The sequence below is a fragment of the Daldinia caldariorum genome, assembly GCF_022478825.1.
Source record: "Daldinia caldariorum strain CBS 122874 unplaced genomic scaffold F4812scaffold_6, whole genome shotgun sequence".
NCBI classification, from domain to species: Eukaryota; Fungi; Ascomycota; class Sordariomycetes; order Xylariales; family Hypoxylaceae; genus Daldinia; species Daldinia caldariorum.
In genome coordinates, this window is record NW_025953042.1 from 1,014,375 (window position 1) to 1,041,642 (window position 27,268).

Here is a 27,268-nt window from a genome sequence, read left to right on the forward strand (position 1 = left end):
TGTTGAATCAGTACGGAATACTGCTGTTCAATATGCCTTGCCTGAATTAATTACCCGTGGCAACTTAGTAAATCTTAGTGATATACTAGGTACATTACGATATCTGGTTTGTACTAGTGTGATAATAGTAAGACGCGAATAATTGACTATTGGTCATTCTGGTATTGAAATATGTGGATGAAGAGAGCAGCCAAGTATTTGTTTATGAAGGAGTAGTTCAAGAGGAAGAGAAGGAAATATGACCCCTTAAAAACACGGAATATGAAGGGCTGTTTTTACTACGTGTACAATACCTTGATAATAACAACGCTGCTATCATCATTAATTTGCGTCCTTGCTCTGATAATTTGCTCGGCCATGGCCACGAGCCATGAAGTTCTCCATCGTGAAAAGTTCGTATTCCTCATTGCCAATGATAAAGAAACGTGGATTGTATTTTTATTTTTATTTTTTATGAGCTGATGAGATGGATGATGATGCCGAGTACTGGGCAGCATAGCCACACGAGCAACTTTTAAACTTGATTTTGTAGTCAGTGGAGCTGCTAGGCGGCACGTTGCTTAGCCTTTAGGTGTAATGATGCTATCCATGCCCGCGAAAATGGTGGGAAGATAGTCCCAGAAATCCAATGGTGCGTGATACAACCCGCGGTCAAATTTGCCCTATATGTTCAATCCCTGCAGGCGTGGCTGCACTGACCATGCCGGCCATGCTGAAAGTCTCGGTAATTTCAGTAGGAATCGAATTAGTGCGCCGTACCTTGCAGTAGTGGGCATGCAAGTGGGAATTGTCGGTCAAGCATTGGCCATCTTCTCATGCGGTTACCCTGCCACTTCTCTCCCGTCCTGGTTAGTTCTAGTTAGTTCTGGTTAGCGCTCTTATACCATTGGATGGATCTTGGTCACCCCGAGGAAGGCCAGGACGTCTGTACGTACTATGTACCTACCTAGCTTGTCTTGTAAGTTGTACCGCCTGTACCTGCTTTCCCCCCTAAACCTCCTGTCTCCCTGCAAACAATTAATTTCACCCTTTCTCCCTCCATCTCTTGTGAATCTTTTTATTGTTTCCTTCTCTATCGCCCCGTCGTCCAACTGAGAGGTCAATCCACTCTCTACCACATTCCTTTGGGACCGCAATTACGCTCGTTTACATACGCCGCGATACGATCAAAAACCAAACAAACATAAACAATCTAATACTTGGCATTCCTTGTCTACAGCCATTATACCGATCAGCAACTGACGAAATTTGCTTAACATCTCACCAACTCAATCGGTAAGTGCCAATCAATGTGTGGAATTGCATCGTCGCTTTGTCACAGAGTACACAACCTGAATTACATTACCACTTGCTACATTCGTACAATATTGTGACACGGAAACTTTCCCTTTGATTTCCCAAGCGCTGTCATCCCTCGAGTATACAGTACTGGATACTGGATACTGGACGCTGGATGCTGGATGCGACAATCATTTCTCCACTTGCAGTTGCGCTGACAATGGTTCTACCCAGATTTGCGATTTCAAGATACACACATCGAACCTGATATCAATTGCAAAGTATTAACCAGCAGAAAACTCCACCATGAAGGCTGTTGTCTTGAACCTTGCCGTCGCGGCATCCTTTGCTGCTGGTGCCGCTGCCCAGCCCCACCACCATCACCATCATCACAAGAAGAACGCTCCGGCTGAGAAGCGCGAGGTCGAGACTACTTATGTTCCCGCTACCGTCACCCAGTACCTGCTAGGCGACGAGGTGGTCGGTGCCGACCAGGCTAAGGATGGTTTGGACAAGGGTCTCTATGTCGTTGTTGGCGAGACTACTCCTACTTTCACCCCTCCTCCTCCGCCTGCCGTTACTAGCAGCTCCACCTCCAATAGCGATGCGGTCTTCATCGAAAAGGTCACCTCAAGCTCGGAATCCACCTCAAGCTCTGCTCCTCCCACTACGACTTCTTCCGCCCCTGCCGCTACCTCTTCGAGTTCTAGCTCTACCGGCTATGCTACCGGCATCGATGCTGAATTCCCTGATGGAAAGATCAAGTGCGACCACTTCCCCGAGGAGTACGGCGCCGTCCCCCTCAGCTGGCTTGGCCTCGGCGGATGGAGTGGGCTTCAGTTCACTCCCAACTATAAGTTTGGTGACCTTTCTATCAGCTTCATCGAGACTGGCGTGAAGGGAATGAGCAAGAAGACTGGATTCTACTCCTACGCTTGCCCCGAAGGATATGTCAAGTCGCAATGGCCCTCGGCTCAGGGAAGCACTAGACAGTCTGTGGGTGGTTTGTACTGCAACCCTGACGGTTACCTCGAACTTACCCGCCCCGAAGTTAAGACTCTGTGCGAACCAGGTGTTCCTGGTATCACCATCAACAACAAGATGTCAAAGAATGTGGCTATCTGCCGTACTGACTACCCCGGTATCGAAGCTATGGTCATCCCCGTGGACGCACAGCCTGGCGCCGTCCGCCAGCTGGCCAACGTTGACTCCGCTGACTACTACCACTGGGACAACAAGCCCACCACCCTGCAATACTATGTCAACCAGCCTGGTGTCTCGGTCGAGGATGGATGTGTTTGGGACTGCTCTGAGGATCACGATGAGTGCGGTAACTGGGCCCCCACTATTCTCGGTGTTGGCAAGTCTAGCGATGGCAACACCTATATCTCCCTGTTCCCGAATACGCCTACTAGCAGTGCTAAGCCTAAGATGAACATCAACATTACTGGTGATGTTAGCATTCCTTGCTACTTCAAGGATGGCGCATACGCCGTTGGTGACAGTGGATGCACGGTAAGTCGATCCATCTATATTCAATCTATGTATTTGGCTAACTGGTATAGACCACCATCCCCAGCGGTGGCAAGGCCGTCGTTACGTTTAGCGACGCTTAAGCGGGCGAGAGTGGGAGGTTGTTTTCTGTCATACTGGACTGGGTTTTATATTGCTTTCTAATGGATACCTGCCATATTTTTTGCCTCGGTACGACATGACATTAGAGGCGTGTTTTGTCACCTGGGCGATGTGACCAATCTAATTTTTATTGTGTATATTTTTGGCTGTATGGGTTATGTTACGCCGGACTTCCGCTGTCTTCAATTTTAATCGCAGGTAGACGGGGATGGTTCGTGCGGGAGATGGGGAGCCACAAGACGTTTAGCAACATTTCGAGATGGCCGCTCAGAGACCATGATTTGATGCAATAGTTGATATATCCCTATATATTTACTCGCCCCGATGTATTCTGTAGAGAGCCTTCGACTAGATTTCTCTCGACAGAGTTCGCACCTGAAGGGTTATTCCTTACCAGGCCAAAACTATAGTGGATAGGAGTCATGGAGGAGGAGCGGGGTGGCGAGGTGTGGTTAAACGGATCTCGGGAAGGATATTCTGCAGTCATGGTCATTGGACGCGGTTAAAGGAGGGAGGAAGTTGTGCACAGAGAATGAAGATCTCGTTTAAAAACAAGTCAATTCTATTTGTCTTTTTCCAGCTCCTGTGTCATCTCTGCAATATCTCTTGGCAATCTACCTAAGGTATCCTGTCCTTTGCGTTATTTTCTTGGTGTTATATTGCAAAATAATTATTTATACATAGTTTTAAAGCCGAAAATTTAATATAAGATGTGCTTTGAACATGAGGAGCTTCTTAGTATTGTTATCATATAAACACTTCTTTTTTTTCTATTTCAGTAAGCGAGAGTAAAAGATAAGATTTATACTACTAACTACAGGTATGCTAACATAGACATGTCCATGCTTATACTACCAACTGCAGCCTCGGTTAAAGGTATTGTACCTAACCTAATGGATCTCGCCGTTTGAGGCTCTTCGTTAGCTTCTCGATCCACACCCACATGTGCTGCTTACCTAGCTAGTAATACTAGAGGTACCTAACCTTCGGTTTTTACTTCGTAGGGCTGAGGGGATATGAGTAATGGAAGGGTAAGGCTAGTGAAAACCTCTATAATACATAGGTTAGGTACCTAGGTAGGGCCAATGAAACTTCTCCGACCTAGATTAGGTATCGTTTTGTGTGTTGATTTAAAAGGAATAAAACTAGGAGGATCATGTCGGCGGTCGATTTGAAGTGCTGACAATGGGTAAGCGTGGAAAGGCCCGGCGGCGCTCACGTAAATATATAACCCCTATAAACAAATTGCGTCATTACGATGCGGTGCGATGCGATGCGATGCGATGCGATGCGATATCTGATTGTAGATGTTTTTTTTTTCTTTTTTTTTTTCTTGAAGTGTACCTGCTATAAAGTCCGGTCGGCGCCACACCCGACGTCGCTCAAGGTTTGCGCGGTTTCTTTTTTTCATAGCTCATCCGGCCAAGAAATGGCATATTGCAGCTTTTGCGGCTTGCGGCAAGCTGGTTATTGGAGGAAGCATTTGAAGCGTCCCCTCGTCCCTCGCTTGTTTCGTCCGGGTTGTAACGGGGCTTTTCCCCGCGGCAAGCTTGCAAGGCTTGGCACATAATAACGTCAAATCTCACCTTTTTTTTTTTTTTTTTTTTTTTTTTTCTCTCTGCTCTCTCTCAAATCTGTGCATCCCTTTTGCTCCAACGGCCGGACCTTGAACGGCTCCGATTAACTTGAAAAAAAGAAAAGCTCGGAGCATTGGCGAATGACCTTCTGACCTGACCCCACCTTGTTTAGGCTCGTGCGCTAAGCCCAGCTAGCCTAGCTCCCTCTCATAGATTGGTTTTCTCTGTGGCTTTTAGCTTTTATGTATGCTCTTGTAAGGTTTATGCTCGATCCAACGTCGATCCCGTCATGGGATAAGTATCCCGACATTTCCTTTCTTTTATTTTGTTTTCCTCTTAATGTTTTTTTTCTTAAACTCTCTTTAGAATTTTGATTACCATCGTTGCACTAGTTTCTTTTTCATTTCGTTTTATTTATTTAGTAATAATAAATAATAATAAATAACTAACCTGCCATGTCTCTGCAACGGGTTGGTTCCCTCGAGGCGTTCGTCATTGTTCCTACCGAGGGCCGCAGGTCGCGGCGGGGTTCTGCGTCCTCGGTTGCTGCCTCCGAGAGGGCGAGAAAACTCACCTTCAACCCGCTGCCAGAGTCGTGGAACCCCGTCTTCGAAGACGAAGATAATGGCCGTCTTCACCTCGGCCAGTCCCGAGGGGCCTTTGAGGTGCCTCGATGGGAGCGAATACGTGAGTAACCTATCCATATATCCTAGATACTACTCGTGACCAGAAGTGCCAAGGTTGTATAGGCAGCTAATACGTACGGGCTTGGCGTTTAGTTCAAGTTATTATTATGGTCGTGTTCTGCCTCTTCGCTGCTGGGATCGTGTTCGGATACGCTGCGTTGAAACCAGTGCTGAAGAAGGAGGGCGCATATCAAGATATATGTAATGGCGGGGACACCTGCGTGGAAATTCATCTAAATCTCATGTTCACTGTTGCCGCCGTTGCCACCAACGTTGCTGCCCTTCCCGTGGGTGCTATTCTAGACCACTATGGTCCTCGAGTCTGCGGTGTCATAGGTGCTCTGTTTCTTAGTATCGGCGCGCTGTGCATGTCCTTTGCTAAGAGCTTGCCTTTTGATGCTTTCCTCTTCGGCTACCTATTCCTCGCCTTAGGCGGTCCATTTACCTATATATCTTCGTTCCAATTATCCAATGCTTTCCCCCGGCACTCGGGTCTTATTCTCGCATTACTTACAGGCGCGTTCGATGCCTCGAGCGCCCTGTTCCTCGTCTACCGTATTATTTATAGCAAGACCGGCGGTAGTTTCGGACACCACCGATTTTTCCTTGTGTACCTTATAGTGCCGGTACTGATACTAATCTTCCAGCTGACAATACTCCCCAAGCAGTCATACAAGACCGTGGGAGAGATGATCGAAGAGATCGAGACACCTGCCTTTCCCGATCCGGCTGACGCGTCGGACGTGATAGATGCTGATGATCAGGTGGACGAGCAGACGGCGCTTATTCGGGAAGAACAAAGAGAGCACCACGAAAGCGTTGTGCACGACATCGAGGAGCTACTGGGCTCTAGCAAGGTGGACAAGGACGAGCAAGCTCAACGCGAGGAGGCGAGGAACGAGAAGAGCGGCGTGTGGGGTGTAATGCATAACCGCACGGCGTGGGAGCAGATCTGCTCGCCTTGGTTCGTGCTCATATGCCTGTTCACCGTGGTGCAGATGACGCGAATCAACTACTTCGTCGCCACCATCCGGCCGCAATACGAGGCCATATTCGGCTCGCTAGAAAAGGCCGTCGAGATCAACAACTTCTTCGACCTGGCGCTCCCGCTCGGCGGCATCGTCTCGATCCCTTTCATCGGGATCATCCTGGACCGCACGAGCACGGCGGCGGTGCTCGCGACGCTGGTGGCGGTGGCGACGACGATCGGGGTCCTGGGGGTGCTGCCGTACGCGTGGGCGGCGTACGCCAACGTGGCGCTGTTCGTCCTGTACCGGCCCTTCTACTACACGGCGGTCAGCGACTACAGCGCCAAGGTGTTCGGCTTCCGGACCTTCGGCAAGGTCTACGGCACCATCATCTGCCTCTCCGGCCTGCTCAACTTCAGCCAGAGCGCCCTCGACTACCTCTTCCACCGCACCTTCCGCGGCGACCCCGTCCCCGTCAACCTCCTCCTGCTCGCCCTCGGCCTCGTCATCGGCGTTGGCCTCGTCGCCTACGTCGGCCTGCAGTCCCGGCGGCTCGGGCGGAAGAGGGAGGTGTCGCCGAGCGGGTTCGCGAATGGGAGGGGGGAATACTGAGATATTATATTATTATTATATTATCATTTACGTCTTTTTTTATGGTCTTTACGCCTTTATAACGACGACGACTTTGCTGGGTATATGAAAAAAGTAAGTTGCATGGCGAATTGGTTTAGGTATTGATTTATGGCGGTTTTCGCATATGATTGGCATGCTATTAAATATCTAGGCTAGGCTGACTGAATAGTGTGTTTTTTTTTTTTTTGGCTTTTTTGGGAGATGCGACGGGGAGTACATATATATATACTATACCTAATATACCTCTTTGAGTTTATGATAGGATAGAATGACAAATAGCTGAAAAATTGAAAATATATCCCACGGGAAACGGATTTGTTTTGTCTGGCTATGTGATTTGAAGACGATTTACATGTACTTATGAGATTTCACGAAGACATATATATTCAAGCTTATATGCAGCTGGAAACAGTTCTCATTCACAGACATCCTAGGAATAGAAGTCGTACACATAGCAGACTAGGTTGAGATTCTATATCCACGTAAAATTGCTCATGTGCTGGAAACTTGCTCGCCATGCACGAAAGCTCCAGACGGCTTTGTCCGGCACACCAATATAGCCAGATTCGATTTCTCCTATCTAGGTATCAATAGGAATTAAAAAAAAAAGGCTCAGTTCTTGTAGCACGGTAACCGGGTAAAGTTTGCGCTGGATACTCCGAAGGACGTGCTGTGGAGACTTAAAAGGCCTCGTTTTCCTAGGTCCGTGGCGCCTGTTTATTTGGTGATGGCTATATGTAGATAGACATCGTGGCCGTTTTAAATCCGGCTCGGCTGGTGTTGAGGCTTGACGGATACTAGGTTAAGCTAAGACAAGCCAACTAATCCGTCTTTGCTGGTGCGTAGACTGAGACCGAATGGGTCGATATCATAGTATCATCATGGTCTTTACTACCACGATATCCTTTCCTTAGGTAGATATCGTGTAGCAATCAATATCTTGTTATTATAATTATTATTGTTGTTGTTTTTGCTTGGTCCATTAGACCATTCGAAACGCTCGTTCGTGATACCTGCATGGTCAACCCTCCTTTGCCGATTCTGGCACTGCCGTCGTCGCGTCCGTGTTTGGTTTGGGCTCCCCGTCGGCGTCGAAACCGAGCGCTTCAAGCTCTCGCACGAGCTCGTTGATCTTGATGACCTTGGCGATCTGCTCCGGCAGAAGGGATTCCCCGCCCTCCTTCTTGCTCTTGAGCTCCTTCGCCTGCTTGAGTTTCTTCTTCAGATTGCGAGCCTTCTTTTCCCTCTCGGCCTCCGGGTCTTCGACAGCGGTAGTAGCAGCGGTAGTAGTAGTAGTAGCAGCAGTAGCAGTAGCAGTCGCATCTTTCGCGTCGGCCGGTTCCTGCGACTGCTTCGCCTTCTTCCTAGCGTCCCTCCTCTTGGCGTTTTTGTTGCTGGCGGCGGACGCGGACGTGGCTGCGGTAGTTTCTTGCTTGTGCTCTTTCAACCCCTCGGCTCCGACGACGCCGCCGGCCTTGCCCCGGTTCCGGAACGACTCCGCCGTGCGGTTCTTGTACAGCTCGACGTCCTCGGGGGGCCGGTAGCCCGGGCGAATCTTGATCGCTTTGCGCGTGGTGCCGTCCGCGCGCACGGATTCGGGGATGTGTCGCTCGCCGCTGTGCTCGTCGGTGACGATGCCCGAGGTGGACGGTTCGGAAGGCATAGGGAAGATATTGATTAAACTATTATGTATAGGTACCTAGGTATGTATGTATTGTATGTAATGGGCTTTATGGATGTATATCGTAAAATGTGTTGTAAAGTACCTAACCTTTTATTTAAAGTGTACCTAGGTAGGTAGGTGTAGTTAGGTAGGTGTAGTAGGTGAAAATAAACAGTGTACGTAAAGTAAGGTAATAATAATGTTGAACCCGTTAGCGGTTTGAAGCCTGAGGGGGGCTCAAAGCGAAAAAAAGAACAGCCCACCTACCCACTTACGTCCTGGAGAAAAGAAGTGGGACCGTCAATTCTGGAAGCTTCAGCCAATCAGAGACAATCATTTTCTAAATCACCAACGCCCGACCAATTCTTTCTTCGGCTGAAGCCCGCGAACTTACATCTTCCGAATTCGAACTTCAAGACGTCAATCAAACCAATCATTCATTCGCCAACGCCAACGCCGACCACTCCTCCTACCCTACCATCCGAAAGTCGAAATTTCCTATATCTTTGATATAGATCTCCTCAGACCGTATTAGCCATGGTATAATTCACCCCGATCTGTATGTATCGTTAATGCGCAGTAACTAACTAATCGCGCAAAATAGGCCGCCGCACGCCCTTTGTACAAGCAAGTCGACTCTCTCTCTCTCTATCCAACGACTGAGCCATAAGACCCGTTGAGCTGACCATATTTCTCTTCGCGCAGCGCCATTTTCCGAACCAACTGGCAAATGCTGGGTTTTGTCTTTACCGGGGCTTTCGCTTTCGAGATGTACGCAGTTTCCAGTCCTCCTCTACGGGGAATACAGCGGGGGAATAAGAATAAATAGGGTATGGGTTGCTGACGGGACACTATACAGGTTATTCGACACCGGCATGAATAAGCTCTGGGATAACTTGAACCGAGGGGTATGTTTTTTTCTTCTTCTTCTATCTAACTAAATGATAATTCCCGGAGAAAAAAAAAGGTAGCAACTGACTAACTTGCCGAAAAAGCGACAATGGAAGGATATCCGACACCGATACGTCCAAGAGGAATAAGCGGGCTATTGCTAAAGTTCAAATGTTCTGAGTGAGGTTAGAGATAGGGACATACGAGAACTTCCGGAGACGATCGGGTGTATCGAAAACTACCTAACCTAACCTATACAATTGTTGTACCTTATAGACCGGAACAATTCTTTATAGCACAGTTCGCACCAAGCTATATCTCAGCCTATCCATATCTGCTCCCGACGAACGACTGCGTGAGCCTTGGATGGATGATTTATGTACCTAACCTAGATTATATATCTGAACATCCTGATTCAGGCGCCTGGAACAAATATATAGAGCCATTGACCTAACTCGATTTATTAAGGTGTAAATGTTGGGCTCACTTACATATTAATTGCTCTTTTGTCGAATTAGATTTAAATATCGTATATGCAACTCATTGTGACAAGGGGAAAACGTTATGTATTGCAATTTTAGGGTGAAATTGTGCAACTCGATAAGATTATCATACCTATTACAAGTACAAGCAGATCGATTTTTTTTTATAGATGAGGTGTAACATTCCATTTCCGCCGTGATGATACTGACGGTGTACGGCGTGTAAATGTATAATAGGTATCATATTGTACATTGGGCTATAAGGCGGGTAATATTACCTAACCTGTTTGGCAAGGAAAACGCCATAGCGCCTGAGTGCAAACCGCTGGTGTTCGTAGCTGCCCAGGGCCCCAGCTAATGCGAAGTTCGAACAAGTCATAGTGATAGTTATCGATAACCGATTTTACTAGTATGTAGCATCCATCCCGGTCATCTTAGCTCCTAGCAACTTACGTAGGAGGGGGGGAATTGGGCTTCTTGTCGGAACCTCTACATAGTAAGAACAAAATTCCTATTCCATCCTTTTTTCAACTTTTTCCCTATTTCACCGCCGTACCTGCCCTTTTTCCAATTGTCATAGTGGGACGCGTGTTTCTTTGTTTGCCCCGGTGGATTATAATTCTACGTCTAGCTACCCTCAGGTACATGTACTTTTTAATATTTACCGCCCTTACGCCCATTACTCAACAACGCACCCGCATATTCATCATATAGACATTGTCTCTCCACACACACGTGCCGCCACCGACTCAACCCGCCTTATACCCCGATTCTGCCTTTTCGGGACCTTTCTACAGATCCTCTTTCATCCTCACAAACATCAATCTTCCGCCGTTTTGGTCCCCGAAATGATAGTTCGCCAACCATAAATCATGGACACCGCTATGTCTACACAAGAGCTCCAGCTCTGCCAACATCTGATAGAGCTGCCGCGACGTTATCGCTACCGATACGATGAAGCCGCGTGCCAAGATCTTCTATATGGCCTCTTCTGGTCTATGGCTGGAGGGAGACCCGAAAACTTGCGACTGTTCTTTCCCGACGGTAAACTCACCCCGAAGAGCACCCTAAAGCTCCGAGAAGCCCAAGGCGCCGTAGAGGGGGCCGAGTACACCGAAGCTGCTCGTGGTAAGGCATGTGGCCACATATTCCGAGCTGGAGAGGCATCATATGGCTGCAAGACTTGCAGCACCGATGAGACGTGTTGCCTGTGTAGCAAATGTTTCAACGCCACAGACCATACGGGCCATATGGTACGGATCTCGATATCCCCAGGGAATAGTGGTTGCTGCGATTGTGGTGATCCCGAAGCTTGGAAAACTCCCATGTTTTGCACGATCCATAGCGAGCGCGAAGAAGACCGGTCGAAAGGAAAGGGCAAAGAGGTCGCTGGACTGCCTGAGGAGGTCGCTTCCAATATTCGGATGACCGTTTCTAGAGTCCTTGATTTCATCTGCGATGTCATTTCCTGCGCACCCGAACAGCTCCGACAGCCTAAGACGAGAGAATCCATCGAGAAAGATGAGAAAATGTCACGCTTAGCGTCGACCTATTGCGGCGGCGACCTTGAGTCGCCCGAAGAGTATGCGCTATTACTTTGGAACGACGAGAAGCACACAGTGCAGGAGGTTCAGGACCAAGTCGCGCGGGCGTGTAGTACGACTCTTAAAGAAGGGTATAACCGAGCAGTCGAAACCGATTCGATCGGTCGGAGTATTCTCAAATACGACACGAATATAGAGAGGTTGCTACGGTGTGCTACTATTCTTGAGCATATCAAGATAACCGTCACTATTCGATCATCTCGCGATACCTTCCGAGAGCAGATGTGTGGGACCATGATCGACTGGTTAAACGACATATCTGGGTGCGTAGTGGGAAACGATCAGAACATTCTCCGAATGGTTGTTTGCGAAGAGCTCCTAAAACCCTGGCGGAAAGGGAGCCCTGGCACGCATGCTATGCCTGGTAAAGATGGCCTTGAGGATGAAGAAAAGCTTGAATACGACCCCCTCGAGGCTCACACGGCTACAATTATCATACAGCGCGCAAGATTTCTCAATGGCCAGGAAAACACGGCCAATATAGCTGACTTGCTTGAATTTGACGATGACGATAACGATGATGATGACGAGGATATGGATGGCGGTAATCGGACGCCCTCGAGTGGAGAAGAGGACAACGATGATGACGAAGACGAAGATGAAGATGTGATGATGGTAGATACGCGACCGGAAGCTGGTGGCGCTGAAGTAAACGTACCCGACTGGATCGGTCCCGGCGTGGCATCCCTCGAAGAGGAAGAAGCAACAATGGCAGGCTACCCGCCGCCTCCGCCCCCACCTCCCGTACAGAGACGCGCGACCCGGGACCGGGATCTCACGCCGTCAGACTCGGATACCGCTGAGCCGTTAATAGCCCCGACCGTATATGCAAAGGCTAATCTTGAGATTCCCAAGACCCCGGGTCTTTCCAAGGCAGGAAAATCAGGGCCTCCGAAGCCTGGGAGGTACTGGGTCGAGACGCCAGGAGCTTACATGGAGCGTGATAGTGTCCATCCGTTCGAAGATGTCTTCCAACGAGTCCGTCTGGATTGGCTGATCCTCTTCGACTTGAGAATGTGGAAGAAGGTTCGAAATGATTTACGTTCATTATATATCTCTACGGTTGTCACTATTCCCGAGTTCAAGAGGGTTCTAGGCCTTAGGTTTGCTGCGTTGTATACGACACTGGCGCAACTATATCTTATAGGAGATCGGGAGCCTGACCACTCGATTATCAACATATCTTTACAGATGTTAACAACACCTTCTATTACCGCGGAAGTTGTCGAAAGGGGCAACTTTTTGACAACCCTGATGGCGATTCTATATACGTTCTTGACTACTCGACAAGTTGGCCATCCCTGGGAAGTTTCGTCGAGTGCCGTTCTCGGGTTCGATACAGGCTCAGTGACGAACAGACGCATGTATCACTTCTACGTCGATCTGAAGTTTCTCCTCGGCTCGCCTCATGTACAGGAGCGGATGAGGACCGAAGAAAGGTACTTGATGCAGTTCCTTGACCTAGTGAAGCTTCACCAGGGTATTTGCCCAAATGTCCGAGCTATTGGTGAGCATGTAGAATATGAAACCGACAGTTGGATTGGCGCCTCGTTGATGACGCGAGAAATCAATAGGCTTTGCCGGCTTCTATCAGGTTCTTTCCGGAGTCTCCCACCGCAGGATCTCCCGTATCTAGAGAGGGCCATAAGGACAACAGCCAAGAGTGTTATTATTAACTCGGTTGGAGCGGAGCGTGCCAGATTCACCCAGGCTGAGATCAAAGAAGAAGTGCGATTTAAAACGTTATGCGATTTCGAATTTGCCGGCGAGACGGCCAAATTCGAAGTAGTAAAGTTCGTCGTGGGAGAGCAATCTATTAGTTTCCACCATGCCCTACACTACACCTTGTCATGGCTGATCGAATGTGGAAAGCATATGTCTCAAGAGGAACTCAAGTCGATCTTAAACTTCACTTCGCAAGAGCTCAAGATGAAGCCTCGTTCAATGGGTCGAAAAATGATGCCTAGGCGAGATTACACCCCTGAAGATTACCTTATGGCCGTATTTGATTACCCCCTCCGCGTCTGCACCTGGCTCGCTCAAATAAAGGCAGGGATGTGGGTACGCAATGGTATTAGTTTGAGGCATCAAGCCGGGACATATAAGAATATCCTCCATAGGGATGTCACGCATGCGCGAGATATCTTCTTGCTCCAAACCGCAATGGTTGTTTGTGACCCGAGCCGGGTTCTCGCCTCGATCGTTGACCGTTTTGGAATGGAAAGCTGGACCAAAGGTTTATTTGAGCAGACCTCCACTTCTCAAGATGAGATTCAGCACCTTGATGTCGTTGAAGATATGATTCACTTCTTGATCGTATTACTAAGTGATCGAACCTCGCTCATACCGGTCAAAGACGAGCAGCAGACGCACTTGATGGCAATGCGCAGGGATATCACGCATGTTCTATGCTTCCGGCCCTTGTCTTTCAATGAGATATCAAGCAAGATGCCCGAGAAGTTCCATGAACAAGAAGACTTTCAGCGTGTATTAGATGAGGTGGCTACGTTCAAATCTCCCGAAGGCGTCTCGGACGTAGGGACTTTTGAACTCAAGCCGCATTTCATCGAAGATATCGACCCATACATTGCGCACTACAGCAAAAATCAGCGCGAAGAATCAGAAGCTGCCTATCGCAAGTGGATCTCCAAAAAGACAGGAAAGCCCGCCGAAGAAATAGTATACGAGCCGAAGTTACGGCCGATCGAATCCGGTGCCTTTGTGAAGCTAGCCGAATTTACCAGCACCGGAATGTTTGCTCAGATCATCTATTATTGTCTCTTGTACCCTCTAGTCGCTGCTAAGTTAACACCCAAAGTCCCGTTCACGAGAGTAGAGACGTTCTTGCAGGTTGTGCTGCATTTGATCCTCATTGCTATTGCTGAGGATAAAGTAGATGAGACAAATTTCACACCCGGGACTGATTCATTCGTCTATATCGCATTGACGACGTCTGCCCGCAGTAACTTTATGCAGGACGCCCCGGCTGCGAAGACTATCGTATCCCTTCTGGATATGATGTCGACTAAGGAGGAATTCAAAGCCTGCCACGCCAAGATCGCGTTGATCTTGAGGAGAATGAAGCAAAAATACCCGCGCCACTTTGATTCGGCTTACTCGCAACTAGGCATACCCGCGGACCGGATCGATACGGCGTCACCCGCGAATGCCCACAGCGCCGAAGAGGAGAGGGAACGAAAAAAGAAAGCAGCACTTGACCGTCAGGCCAAAGTTATGGCGCAGTTCCAGCAACAGCAGAAGAACTTCCTGGAAAAGCAGGGCGATATTGACTGGGGCGAAGACGAATGGGATGATATGGACGAATCCAACCCTATGGAAGAGCAAAAGAACTTCTGGAAATACCCTAGAGGTACCTGCATATTATGCCAGGAAGATACCGACGATGGACGCTTGTATGGAACGTTCGCCCTCTTTACGAAGAGCAAAATCCTTCGGCAGACAGACCTCCAGGACCCAGACTTCGTTAGAGAAGCCGCAAATACTCCAGCCAATCTTGATCGCTCAGCCGAGGCAATCCGTCCGTTTGGTCTCGCCCATGAGAACAGGAAAATAGTAGAAAAAGTCGACGCTCATGGGCACGTATTCCACAATGAAAGACAAGGCCTTGGCAAGGGGTTCCCAGCCAAGCTCTGTCGGTCAGGACCAGTCTCTGTTGGATGCGGCCATATAATGCATTTCAGCTGCTTCGATATGTACATGGAAGCAACTGTCCGTCGACATGGCCACCAGATCGCACGGCATCACCCCGAATCCCTGGAGCGCCTAGAATTTGTGTGCCCTCTCTGTAAGGCCCTTGGGAATGCCTTCCTGCCGATCACCTGGGATGGCAAAGAAGAGTCTTACCCTGGAATATTGCAACCCGATACAGATCTCTCTTCATTCATGAACAGATTCATGACAGGGCGCCGTTACTCTGCGGTGGTAACACGAGATCAGAGCCAGAATGCCTTCATCAACTACTTGCGCACAAGAATGCCAGAAGGTCTGTTCGAGAAGACCAGTGCTAGTCAGTTGCCGTTTTCAATATGGGACCCCACAGGTTTCAGAGCAGTGCCGTCGATAGCTTCTAGTGATACCTTTTCCCTCGCGCCTACTCCCGGATCTAGTGTACGGTCACACTCGCCGCCAGAATCACATAATGGCGATAAGGAGTTAATGCTAATCTACCGGCGTCTACGCGATACGCTTCGCAAGAATAAACTTGTGCCTGCGACTTTCGTGCACGACGGCAGGGATGATGAGTTATACGCCAGCGACGTGTTAGCCCAATCTGTGGGCTTCTCGATTTCCGCGGCGGAGATACAACAGCGGGGCATTGAAGCTCAGTATGGGATGACCTTGATCGAAAGAATGCCTGAACAGCTTCTGGTTCAGCTCCGAATCCTGTCAGAGACGGTGTCGTCGTACATAGCAATTGGTGGTTTTAGGCACGGGGGGGACAACGATATCGAACGAGAATTCTGCAAGGCCAGCGAGCGCCAATTTTTCCAACTCTTTATATCGTCTTACTTTAACCTGGACGTAAAGGAGCCCTTGCCACCGTTTGATGAGCACCCGCCACTACTAAGTCAAGACATATTCGTATTCCTTTGCGAGACTATGTTTGGCGTAGCTGTCGCGCAGAACATGGACCCGATGCATTTGGTTCGACTTTGCTATCTCGCCGAGATCGTCAAGGTTGTCCACAACGTATCCCAGAATCTCCCGCTTTCCAGGTTTCTCGAGTATATGAACAACCGGAACAAGGAAGATCCTGCAATGAACAACTTCGCCAGTTTCTTCAATTATATCACGATGACTGGGATGAACCTCAGCCACGAAATCGCCCTCGAGGGTGAATTCCTGGCGCCGTCTGATGACCTGCCTAATATTGGGTTCGAGCAGCCTGGTCTTGATAGCCTAGAAAGTCTCCATTCTTTCGTCAAGAAATATGCCCTAGTATTCTTGCGAAAAGTAGCAGTTCTCCTCCATGTTCACCTTGGGGTCGACTTCAACAGTCATATATCTCCTTCTCCGGAAGCAGACGAACTTACACGTCTAACAGCCGCGCTGCGATTACCATCCTTTGACGAAATGTGCGCATCCTTGACACCGTTGGGTAGCCAGTTTGGTTGGCCCTCGCGTACAGTGGCTATAGTCGACGGTTGGCTCCGCCACGAAATACGCGGACATGCTAGAGCCTCGCGCTTTGCCATCGAACAGGGAATCGAAGAGACCCCGCCTAGATCCGCCCAACTGAGCCACCCTGGTATCTTCGAGCTTGTCGGCCTGCCTAAGAACTTCGATGCCCTCATCGAAGAGTCTGCTAAGAGGAGATGTCCCAAGACTGGAAAAGACTTGTCCGATCCTATGGTCTGTCTGATGTGCGGTGATATTTTCTGTGGACAGACTATGTGCTGTAACATGGAATATCAAGAGCCGGGGCCAGACAAGCCTGTGACGAGAATTGGGGGCGCGCAGCAACATATGCTGTTCAAGTAAGTTGTCGTTGATGTTTTTCGTATTATCTATTGCTTTTACTAATGTAATTATTCCAGGTGCCAGGGCAACATCGGGGTGTTCATCAACATTCGCAAGTGTGCCATCTTCTACCTGCATCGCACATCAGGCAGCTTCAGCAGCGCACCGTATATTGACAAGTACGGCGAGGTAGACATCGGGTTACGTCACGGCCGCCAGCTCTTCCTGAACCAGAAGCGGTATGACTCGATGCTGCGCAACATGTGGCTCAGCCACGGCATCCCCAGCTTCATCAGCCGGAAGCTCGAGGCGGATATTAATAGTGGCGGGTGGGAGACCATATGAGCAAGAGAGGCGAAGAGAAAGCGGCAAGGGAAGTGCTCCATCATCCTCACAGACACTACACTTGTGTGTGTTAGGATAGAGAAGTAGAAATAAGGAGTTGGCAAAGGATGTTGCGGTCAACCCTTCTTCTCGGAGGCGTAGGCGTTAAAATGGCCATTGTTTTATAAGGTATGAGAGGGAGAGGGAGAAGGGGTGTGTATAACGGCAACTACCTAACATAACCTAACCTAACCTAACCTCCCGCAATCGAATATGGGTGTAATACGAAGTTTATGCTTACTACCGCGATTCGATTGCTCGAAATACATTGATTGCATTCATGGCCTAGCTGTCTTGGTACCTACCTAGTAGGTAGGTACCGTGTCATGAGCAAAGCAAGAATATGGAAAGGGGGGAGATGGTTAGTGGCATTTGTAAATAAAAAAGTTTATTCATTATTAATAAGTTGACTTGACTTGACTTGACTTGATCCCGATTTCAAGAGTCTTTCCCTGCACCCCACCCCTCCAGTTTCGTGAATACCTCATTTCCTACCTTAGGTTAGTTATCTGGTAGGCACCTAGGAGGTAGGTAGCTGATTCTCAAGCACCTATTCTCGTACTCATATAACCTATCAAGAAAAGTTATTGTAGTGTTGAATACAAACTTATGCATTTTTTGATGTATGGTAGAGGTATGTAGGTTAGGTAAGGTTAGGTACCTGGTATTGTACCTAAATTAAAATCAGGGGGGTATGCCGCGCTGTCCAAGTCTATTCGAAGTAACCAACCGCCCTGCTTAGAGGTAGGTAGTTTTCATTATGCCTATACCTATACCTATACCTTATTCATCCGTAAGGACAAGCAAGTTCTTCTACCCGTCATGTACCCTTTTCTCATAGCTCGTCTTATACTCCTGCTCCTGCTTATTCTTCCTTCTTAACATCCTCCTCCTTAAGAGGCGACTCGCTCCTCTCGACCCCGTCCTTCTGCGTCGCCGTCGCCGTCGTCGTCTCCGCCATATCTATATCAACATTACCACCATTCGAACCGTTCATCCCGGGAGATACGTCAACACCGTTGACCCTCTCCTCCTCCTCTTTCGCACCTGTATCATCATTATCCCCCCCTTCTCCTACTCTCCGATGTCTAAAAACCTTGATCCTCCCGTCCTGCCCCGCGCTAACCATCGTGTCGCCGTGAACGTCGACCCAGAAGCACACGCCGTCGTGCGCGCGACGGATGCGCTGGACAATCTCCTTGGTGCGCACGTCCCAGAGGACGATATCGCCGTCCTCGCTAGGCGCCGCCACGAAAGCGTTCGCCGCCACCGCACCACCGTCGTCGTCGTCGTTGTCGTCGTCGTCCGCGGCGACCGTCCCGAAGCACCCGCCGATGCTAAACTTGGAGTTCTCGTGGCCCTGGTACGTCTTCTTCACCGTGCCGGAGACGTAGTCCCACAGCCGCAGGCACGAGTCCATGCTGAAGGCTAGCACGTACCGCCCGTTAGGCGCGAAGCATACCGACGTTATGGGCGGGTTGTCCTCGTGCACGAGGGTCCGCAGGCACTGCCCTGTCGAGGTGTCCCATATTCGGCTGTAATTAATCAGAACAGGAGCAATAATTAGCTATGCTGGTCTACATAGTTCTGTTCCGAAAGGGTGTGGGGGGAGGAGGAGGGGGTAATAAAGGGGGAGAGATAGAATAGGAGAAAGAAAATAAGAATAAACTCACGTCAGTCCGTCCGTGCTACAACTAACAACCAAAGTCCCATCCCTACAAAAATCAATCCCGCTCACGGGATCGCTATGGGCCGGCAGACTGCGCATGAGCCTACCGGCGCGCACGTCCCACAGGAACACGGCCTCGTCGTAGCTGCCGCTGGCGAGGATATTCCCCTTGGGCGAGAACGCGAGGCTGTACACGTAGCTGTGGTGGCCGAGGAGGGGCTTGCCCGCGCGCGCGGGCCGGCCCGTGACGCGGTCCCACAGGCGGATGGCCTTGTCGTCGGACCCGGACGCCAGGGTCTTGCTGTCGGGCGCCCAGGCCACCGCCGACACGCCCGCCACGTGGCCCACCAGGGTCTCGGTGTGCTGGCCCGTCGAGGCCGACCAGATGCGCACGGTGCCGTCCGCCGACGACGACGCGATCCACCGCCCGTCGGGCGAGATGCGCACCTGGGAGATGGCGCGGGCGTGGCCCGTGAGGACGAGACGCGGGACGTAGTGCGGTCTGGCGAGCTGGCGAGCGGGTGGTTGTTGCTGCTGCTGTTGTTGTTGTAGCAATGGTTGTGGTTGCGGTGGTAAGGAGGTAGTAGAGGATTCACGGCGGGCGCGGCGTCGGGGGGGAGGAGAAGTTTCGGCTCGGGGGGAGTGGGAGTGGGAGCGGGAGTCTGATGCTGGTGTGCGAGATCGACTTCTCGATCGGGGGGACGAGCGAAGCTGGCTCCTCGATGATCGACTGCCCGAACTAGAGCGGCGCGAGCGTATCCTCGACCTCGAGCTAGAGAGGGATCTACTACTACGGCGGCGCGGCGAGCGTTCGTCGGAGGAATAATCTGTTTCGCGACGACGGTCTCTACTCCGACTCCGGCTCCGGCTTCGACTTCGACTTTGACTTCGACTTCGACTGTGGCTTGGGCTTTGGCTCTCGGAACGACTGTCTACGGTCTTCTCCCGGATGGAAACGCTGAGGGTTCGTTTGCCGCCCTTCTTGTCTGGGATACCATCGTAATGCGGGGCAGGAGTCGAATCGATACTATCGTCATCACGGACTTTGCGACGCTTGGTCGGTGGTTCGGGGTGGGCGGTGGGAGTAGAATCAACACCCGCCATGGTTGGTGTCTTCACTTCGCCGTAGAAAAAGGGTGCTTATGATTACTACCGATTGGTGATTGGTTGAGGAGGGAGAGGAGAGGAGAGAGATATAATACAATTGAAGGAAAGGTAGGGATATCACACAGCCTTGCGTGGATGAGAGAGACACATGTGACAACAAACGCGAACGATGAACAAGGCAAGGCTGAATTGAATGAATGATTGATTGAATGGGAAATTGAAATTTTGGCGGGTCTCCCTTTATCGAGTTGACGTTTAATTGGGTCATGCACCCCAAAGTTGGACCCACTATTGACAAGCTTCCTAGTGTAAAGCCGCTAATCTTTATCGCGTCGAGCACGCGCCTCGCGCCAAGGTACCTAGAATGGGAAATACCTACCGTGTGGTACAGTGCCGATGACAAACTGTAAAGACATTTACCTGCCTAGCCTAAGACAAAGTTAATGCAGGGGTATTGCAACTCTAAAAGTTTATTCTATGCAGGTAAGGTACAACTTATAAGGTACGACTAGGATTAAAGCCTTAAATGAGGAAATAGGGAAATAACGAACTGCTCTGCTTGCTGCGGGATCCTTGCAAGAACGACACCCATTATCGCTAACGAGATATGCTCCGAGTACCTAGAACATCCAGGAGTAACATCCAGAAGTACCTACCTAACATGTGGTTTTCACCTCTAATTTCAAAATGATTTGAGTCGTATCGAAAAAAAGATAATGCTAGGTTACTCTCGTTCTTTCTTTTTCCTCTCTGCGTCTCTTCCCCGCGATTTCATCTTATATGTACAAGTTTTTTTTTTATCGAATCATATAATCACTGCAAAACTCAAACTGGATTTAATTCTCCGTACAGTTCAAAAAAACTTATTAGGTACTCCTGCACGATTTGACTTAGCTTGACAATGCATCTCGCTTGGAAAAGATAATTACTTACTACATATAAATTATATGTATGTAAGTGGTAAAGCATTGTTCCATAAGGGATGATACCTACCTGGGCTTAACACCTAAAGGATCATATAATCCTAGTCCCAAGCACGTTGTAACTTCCCTGCTGCACGACCGGGGCAAAAAAAACGTGGTAGTAATATCACCGCAAGGGGAAGAGGAAACGAAAAAAAAAAAAAAAAAAAACTATTTATATAGACGGGATTTGCTACCCACATACAACTCCATTTCTTCCTCCGGGGTGGTCTAAACAACTCAAGTATCCATCCAGGCGGATGCAAGAGACAGACCCGGATATTAGGGAAGAGGAGAAGAAAATAAACATTTCACGATGGAGGAACTCCCTACCGAACTCAATGTCATCACCCTTAACTGCTGGGGTCTCCTACACCTGAGTAAGTACCGCGCTGAGCGTCTAATCGCCATCGGCCGCGAGCTCGCCGCCGCCGACCCCCCGCCTCACATCGTCGCCTTGCAGGAATGCTGGACGCAGGAGGACTACCGCAGCATCCGGCGGGAGACGCGCTTCGTGCTGCCCTTCGGCAAGTTCTACCACAGCGGCGTGTTCGGCGGCGGCCTCGCCATCCTCTCGCGGTGGCCCATCGAGGAGAGCACCATGTTCCGCTATCCGCTCAACGGCCGCCCTACCGCCTTCTTCCGCGGCGACTGGTTCGTTGGCAAGGGCGTCGCCTGCGCCCGCGTCCGGTACGGCCCCGGCGAGCGCGACGTCGTCGAGGTCTTCAACACCCACACCCACGCCATCTACGAGCACGCGTCCGACGGCAAGGCGGACAGCTACCTGGTGCATCGGCTCGCGCAGTCCTGGGAGATGGCTAAGCTCGTCCGTGGCGCTACCGAGCGCGGCCACTTGGCCCTCGCCTTGGGCGACTTCAACGACGTCCCCCTGTCCCTGTCCTACCGCATGCTGACGGCGCATGCCCCCATCAAGGACGCCTGGCGCGTGCTGAACCCGGACTCGTCCCTCGGCTCCGCTGCCCACGAGCTCGAGCGCGCGCGCAGGCGCCCGATCCCGTCTGCCCAGTACAATATCGTTGAGAACGGCGTTACGAGTAACAGCGCTTACAATACGTGGAGGTGGCCAAAGTCGGAACAACGCGCTCTCCATTCGGGAAAAAGGCCAATGGCCGTTCCGCCTGATACACCTGATCCGAGGGGCAAGCGAATTGTATGTGATATTAATTCCTTTTTTTTTTTCTTTTTCTCTTTTTTTTCTCTCAAGTTTACTCTATGAAATAAGGACGTCTGGCAGAGTCTATCAGGAAGATATTCTTAGTGTATATCCCCTTTGTTTCTTAAATACCTATCGCAGGAAACTTTTTTTCTAACTCTATTACAGGACTATATATTCTTCTCTCCGCAAGTCACAGTAACCCCTGGCTCTCCCCCCAAGTCGCGCCACGGAGCGGCAGCAGCAGCAGCAGCACGGACAAGCCGCGACACGGGTGAAGGCACTTGCACCACCAAAGGCTGGGTTGTCAAGGACGTCCGCGTCGGCATGATGACCCGCCACCCGGACCTCGGGTGCTCTCTGAGCGACCACTTCTCCGTCGAAGCCACCCTGCTCCTGCACACATCCTCCTCACCCAACCTCATCCCCCCTCACTCCCCTTCCCGCCCCCCATCTCCCAGCAAGAAACCCGCACCCAACCCCACGCAATTCCTCCGCCCGTCATCCTCCTCTTCCTCTTCCTCCTACTCTGCTGCCGCCGCCGCCGCTGCTGCTGCTGCCGGTATTAGGTCGAATAGTACCGAAGATCACCACCATGCCGCCTCCCTCCTCGCCCTCGAACACGGCACTTACCTCCAATCCCCCACCGGCTCCTCCTCCCACGTCAACCACGACCACGACCACCACGCCGCCGCCTCTTTCGACGACCAGCTCCTCCGTGCCGCCCCCGCCCTCCCCTCCTCCTCCCCCGCCTCCCGCCGCGGCGACGGCCTCCCCTGGACCACCTACGACGAGGTCCTGGGCCTGGTCCGCGCGTACGCCTCGCGCGAGCGCTCGCAGCGCCGCCTCCGCCTCCTGCACTTCGCCGCGTGGGCGCTCGTCGTCGCCGCGTGCTACGTCGCCGTCTGGTTCGTCGCCGACCTGAGCCCCGGCGCCGCCTTCGCGCTCCTCGTCCTGAGCAGCCTGGGCCTTCTGGCGGGCGCCGTCGACGGCCTGATGGGGCTGCTGTTCTTCGGCGCCGAGCTGCGCGCCCTGAGGGAGTTCGAGTGGGAGATTATGAACGCGAAAGCTTCGGCTAGTGGCGCGCACGGGATGGTGCAGCAGCAGGTTGATGATGATGGGGAGGAGGAGAGGGGTGGTGATGGGGATGGTGATGGTGATGAGGAGGAGGAGACGGAGAAGGGTAGGGGGAAGGGTAGGGGGAAGGGGAAGGGAAAAGGGGGAAGTGGGAACGAGAAGAGTTGGTAAGGTGAGGTGAAGTCAGAAGGGTAGAGTGTGTTTCTTGGTATTTGGTTGGTCGGTTGATTGACTTTTTATTTCATGACTCGATCGATATTGGGGGATGAGATGAGATGAGATGAGATGCTTCATGTGGATCAGAAGACGATGAAAATTAATGAAATGGTACCGCATGTACCTACGTAACGTAATTGTAATATTTACCTAACCTAATATATATATATATACAACCACCCTCACCCTAGAAACCATCCTAGGGAAACCCGCGAAAAGAGTTTATGAATGAATGAATAAACGAACGTTGTGTTGGAGAAAAAGAGTTCAATATCTAGGTTAGGGACCTGACTGGTCGTGCGTGCTGGTAGAGTAGTAGTAGGAATAGTGATGAATGATACCATGAACGATAATACAGGCTTGACCGTAGGGGATACTATTCTAACAATATTCGTTTCCGCCCTGCGTAACTGGAATCACACCAGTTACCCATTCCCTATCCCCCTAATCTCCTATCTCCATTCTTTCCTTATTACTCCTCTTTCTTTTCATCTATCCTTCTCTCCTATACGAATCCTTCATCGCCAATCCATCAGCCAGCTCGTCCCTGACACCAGGCGCGATAAGCAGCCAATTCGGTGCCACTGCTCGACAACGACCCCTTACCCTTCCCTCTGCCACCATCACTCCTCTCTCTAAGAGCACCCCAGTCGACGGTTCCAGGGGGATAATACCGCCCCCCTATGCGGCGGTACGTGTATCCCATAAACGCGGTCTGCTTGCGCACTTCTAGCACGGGTCCCTTTGTAATTTTATCCCTTAGCAGCCTATCTCGAGGCCGCTTTCGCTCGCGACGCCCATACGTTCGTATAAACGCCTTCATCTCGGCACAGAGCTCCACATCCGGAACCATGACTTCGATTTCCCGGTCCATGCGCTTGAGCTTGGCTGAGTCGTACGGCAACGATACGAATTTCGCGATGGCGCCGCGGACGTTGCGTGGAAACGCGGCTATCTGTGCTTGTATGACGGCTACCTTCTCGGGGCTTCGATAAGGTACCATGCGAGGGGGCGGAGTCGTAGGAAATCCGTTTACAGTAGCGTATGCGATCAAGGGATTCGGAGTCAGCCCTTCGTTCTCGGAGCTTGCTTCGGGTTGAGACTCGGACCAGTCAGATATGGGCTCCTCTTCGTCGAAGTAGTGCGTATCCTCGCAGCCCGAAAGCTGCGGGATGAATGGCGGAGGGATGTGCTGCAGCCGGTCCCAGGGTATATCGCGGAACCATTTATGTGCTTTGATATCCTCTCCATCGTGGGGGTATACGGACCTTCCCGTCCAGTCTTGATATCCACGGTGGTGGCGACTTCTGCCTAGAGGCTCGGGGTTTGTGTCCCGGTAACGATACCGCCTTGATGAAAGGCGGTTTTCTTTCTTACAGATTAAGTTGACGATAAGATCCATACACCGTCTCGAAATCACAGGGCGGGGCGGAAAGGCGAATGTCTGCTTGTGATTGACAATATTGCGCTTCGTCTGCTGACGGCCTCCTTCTTCCGACAAGAATGGAGTGTGGCCGTATAAACACTCGTACAGAATGACGCCGACACTCCACTAATCGCATCTTGCATCGTAATTACCCTCGCGGATGACTTCCGGGGCCATATACTGACTCGTTCCTACGCAAGACCTCGCCGCGCTACGATTACCACACCGGTTACGCCAGTTCAAGAGCGGCTCATACGCCAAGGGCGATGGTGGAGGAGTGGGATACGACGCATGACGTTCATGTTTCTGCATCGCCTGGGCCACGCTTTGAGCCCATTTAACTGAGCCTTGTAATCCTTCGGCACGGTCGATAGCGTCCCCTTCTACCGGTATGTTGAACTTCTGCAGTAAGCTATATCGCTGCGTATGGTAATAATTAGTGTCGTGGGACCAGTGGCCATCAAAAGCCAGACCAAAATCCGATATCTTTAGATGCCCAGACGCAGAGATGAGAAAATTGTCCGGTTTTATATCACGGTGGATACAACGCAATGAGTGTGCCTCCTCAATGCATAAAATCATCTCAGCAATGTAAAATTTGGCAACTGGTTCGGTGAGGACGTTTTCTCGGATGAGAAGGCCTAGAAAGTCACCACCAGGCATATAATCCATCACTAAGTAGAGGTTGGCGGCATCTTGAAAGCTAGTGACCAACGGCACGACCCTAACGTAGAATTCATTGTCAGCTTAACCAGTTGAATGGATTGATAGAGTATAAACCAACCATTTGGAGCCTTCAGCAGCAACTAGAAAATCCCTCTCCGCACGCAAATGGGCCTCTTGGCTCGTTCTTAGCATTGCTGACTTGCGTATCACTTTCATGGCGTATACCGGCTTCTTCAGTCGCATGTCATGTCCGAAATCACCTGGGCGGTCCTTCTCACGGACAAGCCTAACAACGCCAAAGCTCCCCTTGCCGAGAATCTTGAGGACTTCGTAGTTACCGGCGAGTTGGTTATGTTTGCCTTGTACCGCACCGATACTTTTCGCATCCAGGACTCGCATTTTCCGTAGATGGTCTGTCTCTCTTTTATAAAACGCGCGGCGCCTGGTGTCCTTTTCAGCTTCTGTAAGGCCAGATGAATGGTATAGCTCTCCTTCTAAGTAACGACGCCGAAGAGTATGTGGGCTGGGCTTGGAGAGTTTTTCGTTATAGTAATTCTCGAGGTAAATCTTCGCAGCTGCAGCCCGTTCTACAGTTAAAATAGTCGGTGACGATAGATCGAGAGCTGTCTCCTGAATTGGACTGAGGTTCGGCTCGGCGGTTGCGGTGGCCTCTGGTTCCCTCTCACGAATCACTTTGGTAGTTTTCTTGTCTCCTGGATTGCACTCTACTTTGGATTCAAGGGATGTTTTCCCGGTGGTGCCTGTTCCACCAGTTCCACCGGTGCCATTTGTCGGACCAGATGACTTGCCGCTGGAAGTCGTATTACTATTGCTGTACGAATTTCCGTTGGAAGCGGAAGAGACAATTTGTTCAGGAGAAATATCGGGAAGTTGTTCGTTGGGAATCTTCTCCATAGACGTGTAAGACTGTCTCGATTTAGATCTAAACCGATGTATGACGGTGACGGAGGCACCGAAAGGGCTTCGGAGAAACGGCATGGATAACTTCCCAAAACGCCGGCGTGGCCCAGGTGATCTTTCGGTGGGTGAAGGTGCCGGCCATGTTGCAGGCTCCCTGATGGAGTTTCCAGAAGCTATAAGTTATATCAGAGTTGTCCCAATAAATAACTAACCCATATTCTACCAGAGAAGTAAGTGGCTTGCTTACGGCTGTTAGTCAATGATCTCAGTACAGACAACATCCGTGAACCGCCGCGTCGTCGAGATTTCCGTGAGGACTCTCCTCTTTCGGGCATGGATAGAGGGGTGCAAGACGGGGAAGCCAATGGGGAAAGTTCACCGTCCAGTAGGAGAGCTGGCTGGCTCGTAGCCGCCGGCAACTGGTGCATCGTCGTCATGCCGGTGATTCATTGGTAACGCATAGTATGCTGATAATAACTAGAGGTTAATTAAGACAGACAGACAGGCAGGCAATGTACTACAAGAGAGATGATATTAAAAAAAAAAAATCTTCTGGGCCCGTTATAATACAGAACAAGAGGGCCCAGATCACCACCTTGAGGCGCTGTCTGTTGAATATAAGATGGTGGTGATGACAAGACTACATCCGAAAAAAAAAAGAAAGGAAGAAAGGAAGAATCCTGTATCTGAAGTTAGTAGACACCCCTTTAAGTCGACTCATAGTTTAGGTAGGGTTTCAGCCTCGATATAAGGTAGGCTGTGCTTGCC

General features: G+C 50.4%; 8 protein-coding genes across 8 annotated transcripts; 5 read left to right on the forward strand and 3 right to left on the reverse strand.

The window, feature by feature from the left end:
* The first annotated feature begins 1,245 nt into the window (after positions 1–1,245).
* F4812DRAFT_349822 (SUN-domain-containing protein) lies at positions 1,246–3,056 on the forward strand. The gene is made up of 3 exons (XM_047931715.1): positions 1,246–1,322; positions 1,513–2,793; positions 2,844–3,056. The coding sequence occupies exons 2-3, from the start codon at positions 1,585–1,587 to the stop codon at positions 2,892–2,894; spliced, it is 1,260 nt and encodes a 419-aa protein (XP_047791197.1). The 5' UTR covers positions 1,246–1,322; positions 1,513–1,584; the 3' UTR covers positions 2,895–3,056.
* Positions 3,057–4,503: 1,447 nt separating this feature from the next.
* F4812DRAFT_425021 (MFS general substrate transporter) lies at positions 4,504–6,964 on the forward strand. The gene is made up of 3 exons (XM_047933886.1): positions 4,504–5,177; positions 5,270–6,849; positions 6,947–6,964. The coding sequence occupies exons 1-2, from the start codon at positions 4,946–4,948 to the stop codon at positions 6,754–6,756; spliced, it is 1,719 nt and encodes a 572-aa protein (XP_047791198.1). The 5' UTR covers positions 4,504–4,945; the 3' UTR covers positions 6,757–6,849; positions 6,947–6,964.
* A 313-nt stretch (positions 6,965–7,277) lies between these two features.
* On the reverse strand, positions 7,278–8,747 carry F4812DRAFT_349864 (uncharacterized protein). The gene has a single exon (XM_047931716.1). The coding sequence runs from the start codon at positions 8,438–8,440 to the stop codon at positions 7,799–7,801; it is 642 nt and encodes a 213-aa protein (XP_047791199.1). The 5' UTR covers positions 8,441–8,747; the 3' UTR covers positions 7,278–7,798.
* Positions 8,748–8,825: 78 nt separating this feature from the next.
* On the forward strand, positions 8,826–10,129 carry F4812DRAFT_425033 (ubiquinol-cytochrome C reductase). The gene is made up of 5 exons (XM_047933887.1): positions 8,826–8,980; positions 9,045–9,067; positions 9,146–9,211; positions 9,300–9,348; positions 9,436–10,129. Exons 1-5 carry the CDS (start codon positions 8,978–8,980, stop codon positions 9,478–9,480), a joined length of 186 nt encoding a protein of 61 aa, XP_047791200.1. The 5' UTR covers positions 8,826–8,977; the 3' UTR covers positions 9,481–10,129.
* Positions 10,130–10,183: 54 nt separating this feature from the next.
* On the forward strand, positions 10,184–17,702 carry F4812DRAFT_425035 (uncharacterized protein). The gene is made up of 2 exons (XM_047933888.1): positions 10,184–16,915; positions 16,976–17,702. The coding sequence occupies exons 1-2, from the start codon at positions 10,686–10,688 to the stop codon at positions 17,241–17,243; spliced, it is 6,498 nt and encodes a 2,165-aa protein (XP_047791201.1). The 5' UTR covers positions 10,184–10,685; the 3' UTR covers positions 17,244–17,702.
* Positions 17,696–20,254, reverse strand: F4812DRAFT_349895 (WD40 repeat-like protein). Its single transcript, XM_047931717.1, has 2 exons — positions 18,956–20,254; positions 17,696–18,817 (listed from the first exon to the last, which is right to left on the reverse strand). The coding sequence occupies exons 1-2, from the start codon at positions 20,053–20,055 to the stop codon at positions 18,148–18,150; spliced, it is 1,770 nt and encodes a 589-aa protein (XP_047791202.1). The 5' UTR covers positions 20,056–20,254; the 3' UTR covers positions 17,696–18,147.
* An 893-nt stretch (positions 20,255–21,147) lies between these two features.
* F4812DRAFT_349899 (DNase I-like protein) lies at positions 21,148–23,556 on the forward strand. The gene is made up of 2 exons (XM_047931718.1): positions 21,148–22,191; positions 22,363–23,556. The coding sequence occupies exons 1-2, from the start codon at positions 21,337–21,339 to the stop codon at positions 23,440–23,442; spliced, it is 1,935 nt and encodes a 644-aa protein (XP_047791203.1). The 5' UTR covers positions 21,148–21,336; the 3' UTR covers positions 23,443–23,556.
* A 463-nt stretch (positions 23,557–24,019) lies between these two features.
* On the reverse strand, positions 24,020–26,937 carry F4812DRAFT_458415 (kinase-like protein; the record flags this gene model as incomplete). The annotated part of the gene is made up of 4 exons (XM_047937360.1): positions 24,020–25,039; positions 25,109–25,637; positions 25,698–26,673; positions 26,748–26,937. The coding sequence occupies 4 exons, from the start codon at positions 26,935–26,937 to the stop codon at positions 24,020–24,022; spliced, it is 2,715 nt and encodes a 904-aa protein (XP_047791204.1).
* Between the last annotated feature and the right edge of the window lie 331 nt (positions 26,938–27,268).

Bases quoted from the DNA above. Each gene is read 5' to 3' on its own strand.
- F4812DRAFT_425035 (XM_047933888.1), top strand. From the start codon at position 10,686: ATGGACACCGCTATGTCTACACAAGAGCTCCAGCTCTGCCAACATCTG. The intron at 16,916-16,975 runs GTAAGTTGTCGT...TAATTATTCCAG, and splicing joins CAGCAACATATGCTGTTCAA to GTGCCAGGGCAACATCGGGG.
- F4812DRAFT_425021 (XM_047933886.1), top strand. From the start codon at position 4,946: ATGTCTCTGCAACGGGTTGGTTCCCTCGAGGCGTTCGTCATTGTTCCT. The intron at 5,178-5,269 runs GTGAGTAACCTA...CTTGGCGTTTAG, and splicing joins GCCTCGATGGGAGCGAATAC to TTCAAGTTATTATTATGGTC.
- F4812DRAFT_349822 (XM_047931715.1), top strand. From the start codon at position 1,585: ATGAAGGCTGTTGTCTTGAACCTTGCCGTCGCGGCATCCTTTGCTGCT. The intron at 2,794-2,843 runs GTAAGTCGATCC...TAACTGGTATAG, and splicing joins TTGGTGACAGTGGATGCACG to ACCACCATCCCCAGCGGTGG.
- F4812DRAFT_349899 (XM_047931718.1), top strand. From the start codon at position 21,337: ATGGAGGAACTCCCTACCGAACTCAATGTCATCACCCTTAACTGCTGG. The intron at 22,192-22,362 runs GTATGTGATATT...ACTCTATTACAG, and splicing joins ATCCGAGGGGCAAGCGAATT to GACTATATATTCTTCTCTCC.
- F4812DRAFT_425033 (XM_047933887.1), top strand. The intron at 9,068-9,145 runs GCAAGTCGACTC...CTCTTCGCGCAG, and splicing joins GCCGCACGCCCTTTGTACAA to CGCCATTTTCCGAACCAACT. The intron at 9,212-9,299 runs GTACGCAGTTTC...GACACTATACAG, and splicing joins GGGGCTTTCGCTTTCGAGAT to GTTATTCGACACCGGCATGA.
- F4812DRAFT_349895 (XM_047931717.1), bottom strand. From the start codon at position 20,055: ATGGCGGGTGTTGATTCTACTCCCACCGCCCACCCCGAACCACCGACC. The intron at 18,818-18,955 runs GTGAGTTTATTC...GATTAATTACAG, and splicing joins TGTAGCACGGACGGACTGAC to CCGAATATGGGACACCTCGA.
- F4812DRAFT_349864 (XM_047931716.1), bottom strand. From the start codon at position 8,440: ATGCCTTCCGAACCGTCCACCTCGGGCATCGTCACCGACGAGCACAGC.